The sequence below is a fragment of the Panthera uncia genome, chromosome E3 (genome assembly GCF_023721935.1).
Source record: "Panthera uncia isolate 11264 chromosome E3, Puncia_PCG_1.0, whole genome shotgun sequence".
Taxonomy (NCBI): domain Eukaryota; kingdom Metazoa; phylum Chordata; class Mammalia; order Carnivora; family Felidae; genus Panthera; species Panthera uncia.
The window spans coordinates 16,742,295-16,759,678 of record NC_064815.1 but is presented as its reverse complement, the minus strand read 5'-3'; the positions used below and the strand labels follow the sequence as shown (position 1 = coordinate 16,759,678).

The 17,384-nt window shown below is 52.2% G+C and overlaps 2 protein-coding genes across 10 annotated transcripts in view; one reads left to right on the top strand and one right to left on the bottom strand.

Moving 5' to 3' along the window:
- The window catches only part of APOBR (apolipoprotein B receptor), a 4,919-nt gene extending 3,531 nt beyond the window's left edge, over positions 1–1,388 (bottom strand). For 2 of the 7 annotated variants that reach the window (XM_049638526.1, XM_049638528.1), the window contains exons 1-3: positions 1,266–1,388; positions 102–916; positions 12–71 (exon numbers count right to left, since the gene is read on the bottom strand). In XM_049638526.1, coding sequence (XP_049494483.1) covers positions 12–71; positions 102–916; positions 1,266–1,322 — 932 coding nt within the window. In that variant the 5' untranslated portion in view covers positions 1,323–1,388. Of the gene's footprint in view, positions 1–11; positions 917–1,265 lie in introns of all 7 variants that reach the window. The other 5 variants (XM_049638529.1, XM_049638530.1, XM_049638524.1 and 2 more) reach the window with 3 other exon arrangements.
- A 436-nt stretch (positions 1,389–1,824) lies between these two features.
- CLN3 (CLN3 lysosomal/endosomal transmembrane protein, battenin) lies at positions 1,825–12,597 on the top strand. Of its 3 annotated transcripts, XM_049638531.1 has the most exons (17): positions 1,825–2,207; positions 2,898–3,097; positions 3,284–3,406; positions 3,562–3,640; positions 4,861–4,957; positions 5,768–5,839; positions 6,230–6,309; positions 6,449–6,534; positions 7,035–7,107; positions 7,190–7,333; positions 8,236–8,348; positions 9,352–9,398; positions 9,474–9,542; positions 9,649–9,704; positions 9,796–9,889; positions 11,973–12,113; positions 12,216–12,597. In XM_049638531.1, exons 3-17 carry the CDS (start codon positions 3,361–3,363, stop codon positions 12,333–12,335), a joined length of 1,317 nt encoding a protein of 438 aa, XP_049494488.1. In that variant the 5' UTR covers positions 1,825–2,207; positions 2,898–3,097; positions 3,284–3,360; the 3' UTR covers positions 12,336–12,597. The 3 variants fall into 3 exon arrangements, with proteins under 3 accessions (XP_049494488.1, XP_049494489.1, XP_049494490.1); XM_049638532.1 differs by lacking the exon at positions 1,825–2,207 and having other exon boundaries at positions 2,400–3,097; XM_049638533.1 differs by lacking the exons at positions 1,825–2,207; positions 2,898–3,097; positions 3,284–3,406 and having other exon boundaries at positions 3,561–3,640; positions 4,357–4,957.
- Positions 12,598–17,384: the final 4,787 nt, after the last annotated feature.

The following is a 17,384-nucleotide window of genomic DNA, read 5'->3' as shown; positions in this document are numbered from 1 at the left end:
CCCTGCCTGAGGTTGTCCCGGCCTCCTCCTCCCTGCCTGAGGTTGTCTCGGCCTCCTCCTCCCTGCCTGAGGTTGTCCTGGCCTCCTCCTCTCCACCTGAGGTTGTCTCTGCCTCCTCCCTGCCTGAGGCTGTCCTGGCCTCTTCCTCCCTGCCTGAGGTTGTCCCAGCTTCAGATTCTGTCCCTGACTCCCGTGTTTTCTCTACCCTTGTGCTTTGGCTACCCCTTAGGACCACCATCACCTCTCCTTCCTTCCCAGCCTCTTTGGCCCTAGGCGCCTGGATCTCCTCTGCAACTGCCTCCTTGAACACCTGCTCTAATGACTCCCTGCTGTCCCCTGCTACCTTCCCCTCGGGCTCCCTCTGCCAGGTCCATTCTGACTCCGCCTTTCCGGCCACCCCTGGCTTCCCTTCCCTGATCTCTTCCGCCTCCTCCTCCTGTTCCCAGGTTCTCCGTGTCTCCTCTCTGTTCACTTCCTGCTCATTGGGCCCTCGACTCTCCTGGGTTTGGCTGCCGTTGTCTCGACCAGCCTTAGACCCTGCCCCAGACGTCTTTTTGGCCTCTAAGTGGGCACTTGGCTCCTGGCACCTGGCAGCCTTGGCTGCTTCCCAGGCCCCAGTGAGCTGCCTGTTTGCTTGAGACCCATGGGAGCTGCCTTCTTCCCAATCCCAGGTCTGTTTTGTAGCTGAACCTCCCTCCTGGTACCTTCCAGCCTCTCTAGGCTCTCTCAGCCCTCCACCCTCCTTGCTTTGGCTGCCTCCAAGGCCCTCAAGGGCCTCCTGGGCTCCCTTCTCTTCAGTCTCCTCTGGCCTTCCTGCAGCCACCTCCCCCAGTTCCTCAGCTGCCCTTGCCTCCCTCCTCTCTACAGTGGGGACCTCGTCGCCCATAAGGTAGGAGACAAAGGTGCTGAGGGAATCCTGGAAGAGAAGGGGCAGGGGGACAAAGGCATTAAGGGGAGATCCAGCCTTCTTAGGACTGTTTAGGATGGGACCCTGCCCCAGAGGAACTCAGATACAGAAGAGGGGTTCTGGGATCTGGAAGGAGAAAGAGAACTGTATCTGCAGAAGGAAAAGGAAAGGGCTAGATTAGGGGTAGGGATGTATCTGTGGAGGTGGGGTATTGAAATCCAGAAACAATCAGGCTAGGAGGCTACCTGATCCTGGGAAAGGAATCTCAAGTCTTGAGGAGAGTCTCAAAGGGTGGAGGGAAGGGGGGGGGGCCCAGGGAGCAGGGCGAAAGTCTCTGGCATCTCCTTGCCCCTCTCACCAATGCCCCCCTCAAGGCCTGATGCAGCCCAGGGAGATGGAGCCGGAGGAAATCCATCCTGTCTGTCTCTGTGTGTCCAGAAAGCCGACAAATGACCGTCCCCACCCACTGAGACAAGCCAGTCTTCCCCGGGGCCCAGGACACTTCCTCTTCCCCTAAGTCTGCCTGACGCATCCCCTCCCCAGGCCCTGCCCACCCTCTGAGGTGCCCACAGCAGCTTCCAGTCCTGGCTGGGAAATGGGTGTGCATCACCTGGGGGGACTCAGGTGCATAGTTGGAATTGAAGGGCAAGGGAAGGGAGGCCATAAAGAAAAACGTAGGAGCAGGAGACCTCAGAATTGGGGAGGGGGGAGGGGGCCGTGGCAACTGCAGCTTAAATGACTCAGGTCTTGTATTCACACCTCAGCCATTTCCGTCTCCCCCACAAGCCACAGCCACTCTGTGAGAGGAAGCTGGGGTTTGTGGTTCCTGTTTTGCCTAGGGACAAGGAGTAGGAGTGAAGAGGGGTTGGTAAGAGCTCTGGCTTCTCATTTCAGGGTCATTAATGCTTCCCTAAGGGGAAGAAGGGGCCGGGCTGGTGGCTCCAATGTCCATTCCCTCATCTGTAGTCATTCTTGCAAAACAAAACTTGGCTAAGCTTTGTGTTGTGGTTATTTGTGTCTACCTCTCAACCTCTTGTGAGTTCCTTGAAGGCAGAGGCCATGTATGACATGTTGCTGAGTTTCTAGGGCACCGCAAGCGTAGTAGGACACCATATTTCATTGGTTGAGTGACCTGGGAAGCAGCCCAAGGGGGCCACATTTCAAACAGCAGTCTGAGGACTTGGTGGTGAGAAAGAGCTGGTAGAGGTGGGCACCAGCTGGTGGAAGCCCATAGAAGGGATTAGCAGGGGAAGGACTCCATGAAGAAAATTCAGGATGCTGCTTAACTACCTAGAGAAAGGTAAGAGAATAATCACTCCTTATTTGGGACTATGTGAAGTGACTTTGATCTACACCTCTTCCCCTAATCCCCACCTTCTAAATTTCCAATTAAAGGGACTAGATGAGATCACAGAATCAGAATCTTGGACCTTATTACTCGTCAGGTCTAAGTATCCTCGATGCAGGCAGGAATTCTGCCAGCAGCCTGCTCAGCCAAACACACCTGCCTCTGGTGCTCTATTTCCTATTGCTAAAAAGGTCTCTAAGGTCACGTTTAGGTCTCACTTTGCGTCTTCACCAGCAATTTTCCTTTTATGTTTTCTCATCTGTAAAGCGAGGGGGGAGGTGGGACTATTTCTGTGATAATCTTCAGTTCTAGGATAATTTGGGGAAAGGGATCTCTTTAATGCTTTGGATATTGCCAATAGGTAGAAATCCTCTTTGATGAGTGTTATCTTTATTTTCAGTTCCGAAGCAATCTAAGGGCAACAGATAAGAATAAGGATGCCCCGAAACTGGCTGTCTTTGTTCCCAACCAGAAACAGAGAAGGGAGTAACCCGGTGGCCATATTTATTTCTGGCAATTGAAGGTCGCTAGAGGAGCTGAAGCCGCTTGCTGCCATGCCTAGTGCTGGCAGGATACGGTCAAGACCTTGCGCCCCGCTAGTCTAATGTCGTGGCTCTTCTTTGCTGATCCTACCCGCTCTAGTTTTAAACCAGCGGTTCCAGGGTTCTCCCGGCCTCTCTCTGTCCCCCGCCCCGAGGCTGGGAAGGCCTAAAGCGAAGACAGAGAGAGGACCCGGAAGTTGTGGTGACCTCCAAAAGCACGTGATGAGGGACCCGCTGGTGTTGTCACGTGAGCCGCCCACCTGCGGTACCTCGGGGCCGAACTTGCAGCTGCTCTTAAAGGTACAGACCGCAGAGCCCCCTGCTTTAAAGGGGGCGGGGGCGGAGTCCCACGGGTGGGACGTGGTGGGGTGTGCGAGGGCGCGAGATGGAGCCCGGGGTAACGTGGTGGGTCGCCGGGCGCGAGTGCGGCGGAGAAGCCGGAGCCGGGACCGGCAGTGGGGCGTTGATCCTTCTCATCTGTCGCAGACCCTCATCCGCCGGGTCAGAGCCAAGCCTGGACTCTCGCTGACTTTGAACCCTTCGCGGGATCGGAACTTGATGCCATGGGAGGCTGTGCGGGCTCGCGGCGGCGCCTTTTGGATTCCGAGGGTGCGTATTTCTACGCGCCCTCCTGAGAGTGACAGCGTCTGTCCCCACCAGACTCGGGCCTCGGGCGCTGGCTCGGCCCCGGGAGGAGCCCCGTGGGGCCTTCGTGCACCTGCGAGTGGGGTGGAGGTCATGTTCGCTTCTTCTCGCCTTCCCAGGGGGGGAGACCGCCCCCGAACCTCGGCCCCGTCTGTTAGACCGTCAGGGAGCCCTTTGGAAGAACGCGATGGGTTTCTGGTGAGTGGCCCCAAGAGTTCAGCAGAAGTAAAAATGCGGTGGGAAGAGGGGAAGCAACAGGAAGAAAGAGCTGAGGAGGAAAAAATTGAGCTCTGAAAAAGGAGCTGAATTCACAAATATTTACTGAGCCAGTTGGTTTGCCCAAGGCTGCGGGTAAAGTTCCCAGACTTTATTCATTTACTTACCACCTTCTTATTTTGGCCAGAGCCTCATTTCACCTGTAGGACTACTTCGTGTTTTACTTCAAGCAAGTCAGGCTTTAGATTTGTAAATGCATGTGTTTCTTTAAAGAAAACTTTAAATCACTATTCTAGACGGAAAGCCAGTATTGCTCCCAATGCATGTTTTAAAAAGCACATGCCTGCTTTTTAAAAGATCATCCACCTACCTCCTGGAATCATTCAAATATTGAGCTCTGGGAAATACTTCTAGCACTAACCTGACCATGGAGGGCTTGGGTGGCACACTGGGTTGGAAGTGACTTCCCACGTGACTCTGAAAGAGTCTCGTAACCTCTCTGAACCTCGGTTTCACAGCAGCAAGATGAGAACGGTAGTACCACTTTGTAGGCTTGTGGAAGGAGCACGTGAACTCTCTGGCTCTTGGCCCAGTTCCTTTCCCATCACTGAGTGTGGCTCTGGGAAGTGAGACTAAGCAAAAAAGATTCTTCATGGGTCATAAAGGACTTTGGTATTATCTTATTTTCATCCCTGCAGCCCCCTGTGAGGCAGTGAGAAGAGACACTTGTATCCTCATTTACCCATGAGGAGACCAAGGCCACTCAAGTAGGAAGCAGCAGGCTTGGGATCTGAACGTGATCCTTCCGAGCTTCAAGCTCCGGGATCTTTCTACTGTCCCAGCACGTCAGAGACTGTGGATCAGTGGATGAGAATAGTCCCAGGAACTGAATCATGGTGGAAGCTTGGAGGAGACAGGCATCAAGGACGACTTCCTTTTCTTCCTGGGAGAGATAAGATGTGGACCCAAGTCTGCCTCCCAAAGCCTGTTATTTCTAGCCCTAACATTGAATGGAGATGGGGGGGGGGGGGCCTAGTGACAGAGAAAAACAAGGGAGCTGACTGAAGGCCACAAGAAGGGGAGATTTGGTGCTAGGACTGTGGGTAGATTGTAAGCCTGGAAGGAGGCTGGGATGTGTTCTTCTGTGTCAGTTATATCTCAATAAAACTGAAGAAACAAAAGGTCTATAATGCTCACTCCAGGCTCCTGGGCCTTTGCAACAACTTTTCCTATGTGGTGATGCTCAGCGCCGCCCATGACATCCTTAGCCACCAGAGGGCATCCGGGAACCAAAGCCGTGTAAGTGACCCTCTCTATCACCGCCACCATATTTAGTCATTATCGGAAGATGAAGAACTCAACCTAGGGCAGGGGCCCCTTTGAAAAACTCAGGGAATGGGGTAGCCAAGGGTTGAGGCAAGAGGACTAAAGTTCCCGATCTCCCAGACCTCAGAGTGAGAAGGGTTTTTAAGAATCAACTGGTGCCAGGTGTCCAAACTCAAATTTTGGCTGGGTGGGGCCCTGGTAGGGTTTTTTTAACCCCAGCACTGAACATTTTAAGCTGGAGAATTCTCTGTTGTGGGGCTTTCTGTGCATTGTAGGGTGTTTAGCAACATCCCTGGCCTCTACCCATTAGATACCAGTAGCATACCCCCCCCGCCCCCCCAGTTCTCCAGTTGAGACAAGAATGTCCCCAGACATCGCCAAATGTTCCCTGGGGGCTATAATCACCTCCCGTTGAGACCCTCTTGTCTATGATGAGCGAGGGGATGCACGCCAAAGGCCAGCAGCCACCTCCTTACAGGCCCCACAGGGAATTCGGTCCAAGATCAGCTTTTCTGGAAACCGAAATCTTTAAAAATGAAAGCTCCTGAATGTGTTACCCAAGTAGAGCCCATTTACAGGGCCATCTTTGGCCTTTGGGTCCTTAGTTTAAGGTTTCCACGGCCACCTCACCCTGCCTGTTGTGCACATAGAAAAAGCCAGGTCCCAAGAGTACAGCGCAGAGCCAAAGCTGTCCTTCAAGTTAGGGCTGAGCTGGGACTGGAGTCGGGCCCTTTTGGTCTCTCCTCTTGCCTCCCTGGGTAAAAGACTCTTCTCTTTTATCAGGTAGACCCAGACCCAGCGCCCACCACCCGCAATAGTTCATCTCGATTTGACTGCAACTCTGTCTCCACGGCTGTGAGTACCCATCTGGTCTCCCCCTGCCCCGCACCCCCACCCCCAGCACCCAGCTGCGACTGTCGTGATTATAATAATCAAGACCATTTACTGAGCCTTTTCTGTGTGTGGCCTACATTGGCTCATTTAATGCACACAGCAGTGCTACGAGCTAGGCGCTATAACCATCCCCATTTTCCAGACGAGGAAACTGAAACTCGGAGCGTGTGAATGTCTTGTTGACTCCTAGCTAAGGAGCAGCAGAGCTGGGACTCGAACCCAGAGCTGTCTGACTTCAGGGCCTGTGTTTGTAGCGGGTCGACCCGGCTGGTGTGTGTCTTTCCTTGGCCACTTGGTTGGGAGGTTTGTGCCTGGGACCATCTGGGGTCTCAACGTGTTCTCCCGTTCCAGGCGGTGCTCCTGGCCGACATCCTCCCCACCCTCGTCATCAAATTGCTGGCCCCTCTTGGTCTTCATCTGTTGCCCTACAGGTCCGGGTGGGGGTGGTGGGAGGAAGGGCAGGTGGGATCTGAGAGTGGGGAGGCCAGGAGGGCTGAGACGGCCAGAGGGCTGGGGAGTTGCGGGCGGAAGCTGACCCTCTTCTTCTCTCGCTATACCTCTCCCCCTCAGCCCCCGGGTGCTCGTCAGCGGGATTTGTTCTGCGGGAAGCTTCATCCTGGTTGCCTTTTCTCATTCAGTGGGGACCAGCCTGTGTGGTGAGTGTGAGGTTTCGTGTCAGGTGGGGAACCCAGAGGAACCGAAACTGAGCATTGTGGGGTAGTCTCCCCAGCTTCCCCGAGGAAAGGGATTGTTTGTGTAACCCTCAGAAGCCTTCCAGGACTGTCACAGGCAGGAGAGGGGGGATGGGGTCATTTTGGAGGGGTTGGGGGGTGGGGAGATAGGAGGGAATGGATGGAGTACCGGGAGCTCAAGACGAGCAGTCACCAAGATTCCATGACGGCCGAGGCATCAGAGATGAGTTCTTGCTCCGGAGTTGATAACTGGGCGGATGGAGGTACCATTCCCTGTGAGCGGATATGGGGGGGGAGCGGGTTGGTTCTACTCCAGGTCTGAAGCCCGCCTGCCCAAGGGATCTGTTTTTAGCTCCGCTGAGCTGATGCAGAGGAGGCCCTGGCCAGACACCTCAGGGGGCCGGAGATATCAGGGAGGCTGGGTGTGGTCACTGCCATGCTTGTCCCCCCCTCCTCCCCCCCAGGTGTGGTCTTGGCTAGCATCTCGTCAGGTCTGGGGGAGGTCACCTTCCTCTCGCTCACCGCCTTCTACCCCAGGTAAGCAGGCAGAGCAGGGAGTCGGAGAGAGGACCTCCCGGTGCTGGCTTTGGTCCTTCCTCAACCCTTGTGTTCCTCTCAGGGCCGTGATCTCCTGGTGGTCCTCAGGAACCGGGGGAGCAGGGCTGCTGGGAGCGTTGTCCTACCTGGGCCTCACCCAGGCTGGCCTCTCCCCCCAGCACACCCTGCTGTCCATGCTGGGTATCCCCGCCCTGCTGCTGGCCAGGTAGGCTGCCTGGGCTGGAAGGGTGATGGGTCAGGGGAGAGAACTAGACCCTGCTCCCAGTCTTCCGATCCTGGCTGCCTTGTAAAGAGGGGATGTGGATTCTGGACTCTGATGGGCCTGGTTTGAGTTCTGGAGCCGCCACTTGCTAGCGATGTAGTGTGGGGCAAGGTGTTTCACCTCTCCGGTCCTCAGTTTCCCTGTATCTTTTTTTTTTAATTTTTAAATGTTTAGTTGTTTTTTGAGAGAGAGACAGAGAGAGAGAGAGAGAGACAGAGCGCAAGGAGGGGAGGGGCAGAGAAAGAGGGAGACACAGAATCGGAAGCAGGCTCCAGGCTCCGAGCTGTCAGCACAGAGCCCGAGGCGGGGCTCGAACTCACGAGCCGTGAGATCATGATGTGAGCCCAAGTCAGATGCTTAACCAACTGAGTCATCCAGGCGCCCCAGTTTCCCCATGTCTTAAATGGCGGTAGTTCTCCTTGTGTCCTCATGAGGTGATGTGTGTGAAGCCTCTGATACAGTGTGGATCCCAAGATGATTTGCGGGGGGCGGGGTGGGGGGGACCCTTACTTGATTAATTTTGAGTGTGTTAGGAAAAAAATTTAAACTAGCCAATCCAATCTATTATCCACATATTAATGCTTAGAACAAGGCCACGTAGAAAAAGGGAATCAATTTAAAGGAAAATAACAAGCAAAAAAAAAAAATTATATATAGGAGGAGCGTAGATACGGCAAATTAGAAGTGACGGAAATTTGAAAAGTTGAATGAATGCGTAACACACGGTAGCTAGAGCAATCATCTCTGGCACGGGATGGGGGGCTGTGGCAATGATGGGTGGAGGGGGTGGTGCCCTGGGAGGGAGCGGCCTCTCTGGTCTTACCTTCATCCCACCCGCTCCCTAGCTATTTCTTTTTGCTCACATCTCCCGAGCCCCAGGACCCTGGAGGGGAGGAAGAGGCAGAGACATCAGCCCGGCAGCCCCTGATAAACAGCGAGGCCCCCGAGGCGAAGTCAGGTAAGAGACGCAGAGCCGTCACTGTCTCTCTCGCTGGGTTTTAGCCTTTGCTGTCTGCGGTGGACCCGGTCGAGAAGGGGGGGGGAGTGGATGTGCTGGTTACGGTAAGAATCATTTGCGTTCATCTATTCAAGAAGTGCTCTCATTGAGCACTTGCTGGGGGTGCCAGGTGACTGACATAGGAAAGGGGGGAGATTCGTGAAGAAGCAGCTGAATCGGAAACGTGTTGTTTTCAAGCATTGGTAAGTGCTGGCCGGACATAAAGCGGTTTTGCTGCTGGGAACCGGGGGGAAACAGAGAAGGGTCCTGCGTAGAGAAGGTGGTTCGGAAGGCCTTTTTGAGGCAGTGTCCTTGGGCTGAAATTTCAATGACTAGGTGTCAGCCTTATGGATGTCGGGGTGAACAGGTTGCAGGCAGAGGGAGCAGCAAATTCTAAAACCCTGTGGTGGGAATGAGCTTGGATGTTCAAGAAACGGAAAGGAGGGGCCAGCTTGGCTGGGATGGAGTGTGTAGCCTTTGAGCTGTATACATGAGCCGTGAAGACGTCTCACCGGCTTCTTTCCTTCTCTTTCTTTCTTTCTTTTTTTCTTTCTAAGCAGTGGTAAAACAGAGCTAACGTGAAGTTTACCGATTTCACCATTTTTTTATGTTTATTTTTGAGAGGGGGGGAGGGAGACAGAGCACGAGCAGGGGAGGGGCAGAGAGAGGAAGAGACACAGAATCGGAAGCAGGCTCCAGGCTCCGAGCTGTCCGCGCAGAGCCCGACGTGGGGCTCGAACTCGCAAGCCGTTAGATCATGACCTGAGCCGGAAGTCAGATGCTTCACCAACTGAGCCCCCGCCAGGCGCCCCTCAATCTGACCATTTTGAATTGTACAGTCCCAGTCCGGTGGCATTTAAGCGCGCTCAGTGAGCGTGAGCGTGCTTGGTTTCTTGCACACCAGCACCCTCTGCCGAGTCAACGTGCCAGCCTCACCTGCCCTTCTCTCCCTGTTCCCCTGCAGACTCCAGCTCGAACCTCTCCCTTCAGGAAAGGTGGACCGTGTTCAAGGTATGGATGGTGGCGGGTCCCCCGTGGCCAGTGTCCGCCTGCCAGCCTGCCACTTACAGCTTCTGACCCTTCCAGGGCCTGCTGTGGTACATCGTCCCCTTGGTCCTGGTCTACTTTGCGGAATATTTCATCAATCAGGGGCTTGTGAGTGAGGGCTGCTGGGGGGGGGGGGGGGGGGGGGGGCGGAGTAGCAACGGAGGCGGGGCCCCACGTGTCTCTGACCGTCTGCCCTGCCTGCTCTCTGCTGCAGTTTGAGCTCCTGTTCTTCCGGAACACGTCCCTGACTCACGCTCAGCAGTACCGCTGGTAAGAAGGGCGAGGGTGTGGCGGCAGGACGGGCAGGGGGCTGGGGGCGGCACCCGGAAGGGCTTCCTCCTACTCCCTGCCTCCACCGAAGGTACCAGATGCTCTACCAGGCCGGTGTCTTTGTGTCCCGCTCTTCTCTCCGCTGCTGTCGAATCCGCTTCACGTGGGTCTTGGCCCTGCTGCAGGTACCGAGCCCAGCCCTCCCTCTGTTCCCACCGTAGCTCCCGGCTTCCCAGACCCCAGGCTTCCCTCCCTCAGCAGGAATTATTTATTGCTCACCATCAGGTTCTGGGCCCGGGGGACAGAAGGCCAGCAGGGCTCCGGCTCTGCGTAAAACGCGTGGCCTCAGCAGCCTGGCAAACCTGAGTGCAAATCCCAGCTTGTGTACTCTGTAGCTGGGTGACTTAGGGCCGGTCTCTACACCAGCCTGAGCCTGGAGCGCCTCCTCTATAAATCGGGTGTGGCCAACACCTACTTGTCAGGGCAGTCGTAGGAAATAGAGGTGAGAGGAAGAAGAAGAAAATGAGATTTTGTATTCTGTTTTAACCCATTAGAAGCACTCACTTAATGGTTATTTCCACAAGCCTCGCGCAGAGACACAGGGTTTCAAATAACGTTTCTAAGGATAAAAAAAAAATGTACCATTCTTTTATTCTGGATGGTTCATTGTGATAGAATCGGTGATGTCGTAGTCAACAGGCTATTGACCTCAAGGCTGGCGAGCAAATTGTGACTTCCCACAGCAAAAGTATTACAGCGTTAAGTGCACAAACACCATCCACTCCCAATGGTCTAACCCAAGTAGCTTCACATAACCAGCCTTCGCTGTTTCAAGGTCATGTGTCTACAGCTCCTGGAGGTAACTCATTTTCAAGGTCATGTGTCTACAGCCCCTGAAGGTGACTCTCAAAATACATCTTTGGTTAGTACAGGAAAGTCCTTTCTAATAAGCTGAGCTCACGCCTCAGATAATGAGATATAGGGCAAGTGAAGATTTTGCACTTCTGGGTTATGACGACGCCATGTGAATGGCCTCCAGCTTCTCTGTTGGTCTGAGCAGTACTGCGAACCCAGGGCTATGTACCCCCAAAGTGCCAAAGCACTGCGTCAACAATTCTGAACTCAGTAGATGCCACTGAAATGGGTGGCTTGCGATTTTAGCTGTCCTTTTTTTTTTTTTTTTTAAAGTTTATTTATTTACTTATTTTGAGAGAGAGCGAGTGTGCACGCGCCAGTGAGCAGGGGAGGGGCAGAGAGAGAGGGAGACACAGAATCCGAAGCAGGCTCCGGGCTCTGAGCGGTCAGCACAGAGCCCGATGTAGGGCTCGAACCCATGAACTGTGAGATCATGACCTGAGCTGAAGTCAGACGCTCAACCGACGGAGCCACCCAGGCGCCCCCTACTGGGCGTGTTCTTTTCCATGCAGGTCTCTGAGCTTACCTCAGACTTCATGAATGAGAACCTCTGAGGGCAAGGTCTATGTGGGTCACCACACCCCTAGGTGTATGTACATCAACCTCGTGAGCTGCCACGGTGGCCTACCCACTGGGGAGGCAACCTTGTGTGCTCAGACCTGGGGCACTGGGGATCCTCTGAAGGACTGGAGCACACAGGAGGGACCTACCCCCTTGGGTGGGGTCGGAGAAGCTTCGTAAGAGAACTGAGAACACTTTAGCCAGAGTTTCTCAACCTCGGCACTGTTGACGTTTGGGGCTGGACCATCCTTTGTCGTGGGGCCGTTCGTGCCCGGCAGGGGGCTGGGCCTCTGCCTACTCCGTCCCCACTCGTGACAGCCAAGAACATCTTTACATGTTGCCCAGTGTCCCCTGGGTGGCGAAATCACACCCGGTTGAGAACTGCTGGTGCATGTGTAGCCTCAGTCGGGTAAAATGGGGGGGGGGGGGGGGGGGGCCCCGGGGGGGGGGGGGCACGGGGGGGGGAGGGGTCCTGATCCAAGCTGAGCCACGAACAGTGGTGGCTAGGAGATCCCAAGTGAGGGGAAGGCAGAATAGCGCTCCAGGCAGCAGGCGTGACAGGACCAAAGGTGAGGTGGGGCGAGACCTACGAGGTCTCGGGTACTGGGACGGGACAGGGAGCAGGCTTACCCCGGATCTCAGGGTCTGGTAGGCCAGCTGGGTGCTGGGATGTGATCCAGGCCCGTCAGCCCTCTCAGCATCTCTCGGAACCAGGGGCCAGTGGATGGGATCGCGGCCTCCCTGCCCGCCGCCGGTCCCAGGCTCAGCCCTCCCCTCCTCCTGCATCCATAGTGCTTCAACCTGGCCTTCCTGCTGGTGGACGTGTGGTTGAGCTTCCTGCCCAGCATCTACCTCGTCTTCCTGATCATTCTGTATGAGGGACTCCTGGGCGGTGCTGCCTATGTGAACACCTTCCACAACATTGCGCTGGAGGTCAGCACCAGCTGGCTGAGGGTTGTGGGTAGCCTCGCTGGGGAAGGCCAGGGCAGGGGTGTCTACGACTGAAGCCTCACCCCTGCTTTCTGCCCTCTCCAGACGAGTGATGAGCACCGGGAATTTGCCATGGCGGCCGCCTGTATCTCCGACACCTTGGGCATCTCCCTGTCAGGGCTCCTGGCCCTGCCTCTGCACGACTTCCTTTGTCATCTGTCTTGACACTCTGGCTTCTTGGAGCACTGGTCACACTAATCTGGGCCTGCGCTGACAGGCGGGCAAGTCAGGCCGCGGGCCCACAGCCCAGAGCTCATTCCCAGAGCTCCGCCCCAGGCTTCCCTGCACGGCTGGGGTGCAGAGAAGCACCGAGGTTCCGTTCCCCCTTGAGCTGGGGGGAGCCGTTTTCTCCCACTCCCAGGCTGGCCTTGGGGGGGTTTCTTCACGGCATTATGTCCTTGGAATAAATGCCTATTTTGTCAATTGATTCCTGTGCCATTTTTTTCTGGTTGAAAAAAAATGTTTCTTTTATTACAGAAGTAATACAAACCCACTTTGGAATGTAGGCAGGAGAGCATAAAGAAAGCATTTCAGCAGATTTCTACTTCATCTTTGAGGCCTTACTCATTCATTCATTCATTCATTCACTGTACGGGGCCATATATATATACATTTCCCCCCAACATGTAAGTTTTCATGCCTACAGGGAGGTTGAGAGAATTTGTATTCATGTAAGCATGGTTCCACAGTAAACCTTTTGCTAGAATTACTTTATCCCATATGTAACACTCCATGCAAATCAGCCTATCTTATTTTTGTGACATATTTCAAAGTAGGAGGCTGACTTTCATATATTTCTCCTATGTTTCTAAGATTTTATTTTATTTTTTAAAGTTTATTTATTTTAAGAAAGAGAGGAAGAGTGGGGGAAGGGCAGAGAGAGAGAGGGAGAGAGAGACTCGCAAGCAGGCTCCACCAGCACAGGGCCTGACACAGGGTTCAATCTCATGAACCGGGAGATCATGACCAGAGCCAAAATCAAGAGTCGAACATTTAACCAACTGAGCCATCCAGGCGTCCCAAGATTTTATTTTAAAGTGATCTCTATAGCCGACGTGGCGTTCGAACCCACAACCCTGAGATCGAGAGTTGCATTCTTTGCGGACTGAGCCAGCCAGGCGTCCCCAATACACTTCCCTCTAAACACATCAGCATGCAGGTGCGCCCGGGTGGCTCTGTCAGTTAAGCATCTAACCCTTGATTTTGGCTCAGGTCTAATCTCACAGTTTGTGGGATCAGCCCCCATGTCGGGCTCCATGCTGACAGCATGGAGGCTGCTTGGGATCTTCTCTCTCCCTCTTTCTCTGCCCCTCCCCTGCTCTCTCTCTCTCACTCAAAATAAATAAATAAACATTAAACGCTCTAGCATGTGGATTAGCTAGAATCTAGTATTTTTGTACAGTCCTTTTTTTAGGTATAATTTTTATACACTAAAATGCATAAATCGTATCTTTTTTTTAATGTTTACTTATTTTTGAAACAGAGACAGAGCATGAATGGGGGAGGGTCAGAGAGAGAGGGAGACACAGAATCCAAATCAGAGCTGAGCTGTCAGCACAGAGCCGGACGGAGGCTTGAACTCAACAAGACTTGAGATCATGACCTGAGCCAAAGTTGGACACTTCATCGACTGAGCCACCCAGGTGCCCCTGCATAAATCATATATTTTTTAAAAAATTTTAGGGGCTTCTGGGTGGCTCAGTAGGTTGAACACCTGACTTCGGCTCAGGTCATGATCTCACAGTTTGTAGGTTCAAGCCCCACGTCAGGCTCTGCGTTGACAGCAGGTAGCCTGCTTCAGATTCGCTCTCTCTCTCTCTTTCTGCCCCTCCCCCCCACCTCATTAAAAATTTTTTAATGCTTATTTATTTTGAGAGAGAGAGATAGCAAGCAAGGGAGGGGAAAGAGAGGGAGAGAGAATCCCAAGCAGGCTGTGCACTGTCAGCGTGGGCTCCAACTCCCACACACACGTGAGATCATGACCTGAGCCGAAGTCGGATGCTTAACCGACTGAGCCATCCAGGCGTCCCCATCGAGTGCTTTTATTCACTTAGTATTTCTTTTAATTAAGTGACCATACAAATTTTTAAAAGGAAGCTTAATGCTACTCTTGGAATCATGAGTTTGAAATGCTAGTTACATGTTTTCTTCACTCCATTAAAATAAACGCAGACAGTCCCTGACTCATGAGGGTTTCACTTACAATTTTCCGACTTTACAATGGTGTGAACGTGAGAGCCAGTCAGTAGAAGCTCTACTTGGAATTCGGAATTTTGATCTTTTCCCGGGCTGGCGATACGTGGTGCTATCCTCTCGTGACGCGGGGCAGTGGCGGCGATCCGCAGCTCCCAGTCAGCCACGCGATCGCCGGGGTCAACGACAGACTCACCTACAGCCCTTGTGTTCCCGTACAACCATTTTGTCACTTTCAGTACGGTATTCAATCAATCACATGAGGTATTCCACACTCTATTGTAAAATAGATGTTGCGTTCGATGACTTTGCCCCACTGCAGGCTGGGCTAAGTGTTCTGAACACATTTCAGGTAGGCTCGGCTAAGCCATGATGTTCAGTAGGTTGGGTGTATCACATGCATTTTCAAATTAAAATAGTTTCAGTTTAATGGGTTCATCACAACAGAACCCCGTCCTCAGTCGAGGAAGACCTACCGGTACATAACTCTCGGAGTTCAAAGTGAACATCCAAGTACGCTCTGAGACCATCCATCCCATCACTACTTGTGATGTTTGGGGCCCACGCTCAGCGAAACGTGGGCATGATGGTTAATAGCGTGGGCTTTGCAGGCAGAGAAGCCCGGTCTGCGGGCCCCAGCTCTACCATTCGCTAACTCACGATCTCGGGCAATTACCTTCATCTCTGCACTTCCGTCTACTGATTTGTCCAGTGGGAATAAGCGAAGTTCCAACCCCTCGTAATATGGTTGTGGAAACGACATGACCTCGTGGGAAGGCAGAGTCAGCACTCAGTACATGTTAGCTTTGATCCTGCTACAGTTGGAATCCTGCCTCTCCTGTTACACTGCGTTATGCCAGTGGTTCTCACACTTTAGTGTGCTCCAAAGGGCTAGTGAAATACGGATTGTTGGGCCCACCCCCAGGGCTCTGATTGAGGAAGTGTGGGGTGGGGACCAAGAATATGCATTTCTATCGTAAGTGTAGGTAATGCTGACGCTGTTGTTCTTGGGACCACACTTTTTTTTTTTTTAAGTTTATTTGAGAGAGAGAGAGAGAGAGAGCAGGGGAGGGGAGGGGCCCAGAGGGAGGGGAACAGGGCATCTGAAGGGAGGCTTTGTGCCAACAGCAGACAGCCTGATGCGGCGCTCGAACTCACCATGAGATCATGACCTGAGTTGAAGTCAGACGCTTAACCCACTGAGCCATCCAGGTGCCCCTTTAAAACATTTTATTTTATTTTATTTTTTTAAACATTTATTTTTGAGACAGAGAGAGACAGAGCATGAACGGGGGAGGGTCAGAGAGAGAGGGAGACACAGAATCTGAAACAGGCTCCAGGCTCTGAGCGGTCAGCACAGAGCCCGACGCGGGGCTCGAACTCACGTACCGTGAGATCGTGACCTGAGCCGAAGTCGGACGCTTAACCGACTGAGCCACCCAGGCGCCCCAAAACATTTTTTTTTAAATAGGACTTCCCTCAGCCTCCTTTTCGGTTCAACAAATTTATGAGTTTGTCCTTCGAAAGGCCAGGAACTTTTTAGATAGAAAAATATGTTTCATTTTGACGGGTACACAGTATTCCATCACTGTGGCCCTTTACAGCTTATTTAATCGTTCTATTAATGCTGGCCATTTGTCTTGTATCCATTTATTGTTATTATTATTATTAAACATAACCCTTTTACATTAGATTTTTCTGTATATAACAGTATTTCTCTGGGGTAGATTCTCAAAAGTGAAACTTGAAGGATGCGTGTTCTTTGAGGGCTGATACGTAACCACATAATTTTCTGAAAGGTGTTTTGTTTCACCAGTTTAGGGCACCTGTCAAGTGTGTGTGCTTCACAGCACCCTCCTCAGCACTGGGTATAATCATTTTTGATCATTTGCTAAGTGAGTGGAAACGTATCCAATCTGGATTATCTAAACGTTTCTAACAGCTTTACTGAGATATACATTGCTTCACGTAACCGTATACAGTAATCGGTTTTCTGTATAATCAAAGATAACTATGCCCCGTATTACAGTCAACTCTAGAACACCTTTATCACCCCATAAAGGAATCCTGTACTCTGTAGCTGTCACTCCCTACCCTTCCATCCCCACCCTACCCCCACCAGCCCTAAGAAACTTCCAGTCTACTTCCTGTCTCTATAGATTTCCCTATTCTGGGCATTTTGTGTGAATGGAATCATATAACATGTGGCCCCGGTGACTGGCTTCTTTCGCTTAGCATAATATTCTTAAGGGTCACCCATGTTGTAACATGGATCAGTATCTTATTCCTTTTTATGGCCGAATAATATTATTTCATTGTGTGGACATACAATGCTTTGTTTATCCACGTGTCCATTGATGGAAATCCAGCGCGTTTCCTTTTTTTAATTTTAATTTTTTGCTACTATGAACAATGCTGCTCTAAGTATTTGTGTCAAGTTTGTGTGTGTGTGTTTATTTTTGAAAGAGAGAGAGAGAGTGGGAGACACAGAATCCGAAGCAGGCTCCAGGCTCTGAGCTGTCAGCACAGAGCCCGACGTGGGGCTCGAACTCACAGACCGCGAGATCATGACCTGAGCCGATGTCAGACGCCCAACCGACTGAGCCACCCAGGCGCCCCACTGGGTCAAGTTTTTGAGCACACATATGTTTTCATTTCTCTTGAGTAACAGGGCCTATAACACTGTAGGTCATTTGGTAACTCTGTTTAATTCATGACGGAACTGCCAGCCTGTTACCCAAAGTGACTATACCATTTTACGTTCCACCAGTAACGCGTGAGGGTTCTGATTCTCCACATCCTCACCAATATTTACTCTTTTCCTGTTTTGTTTGTTTTTTTGTTCTTTGTTTTATTATAGCCTCCTAGTGGGTGTGAAATGGTATCTCATTGAGGTTTTGATGTGCATTTCCCTGATGGCTAAGGATTTTGAGCGTCTTTTAATGTACTTATTGGTCATTTGTATATGTTCTTTGGAGGAAAAAGTCCTTTGCCCATTTAAAAAAATGTTTGAGTTGTAAA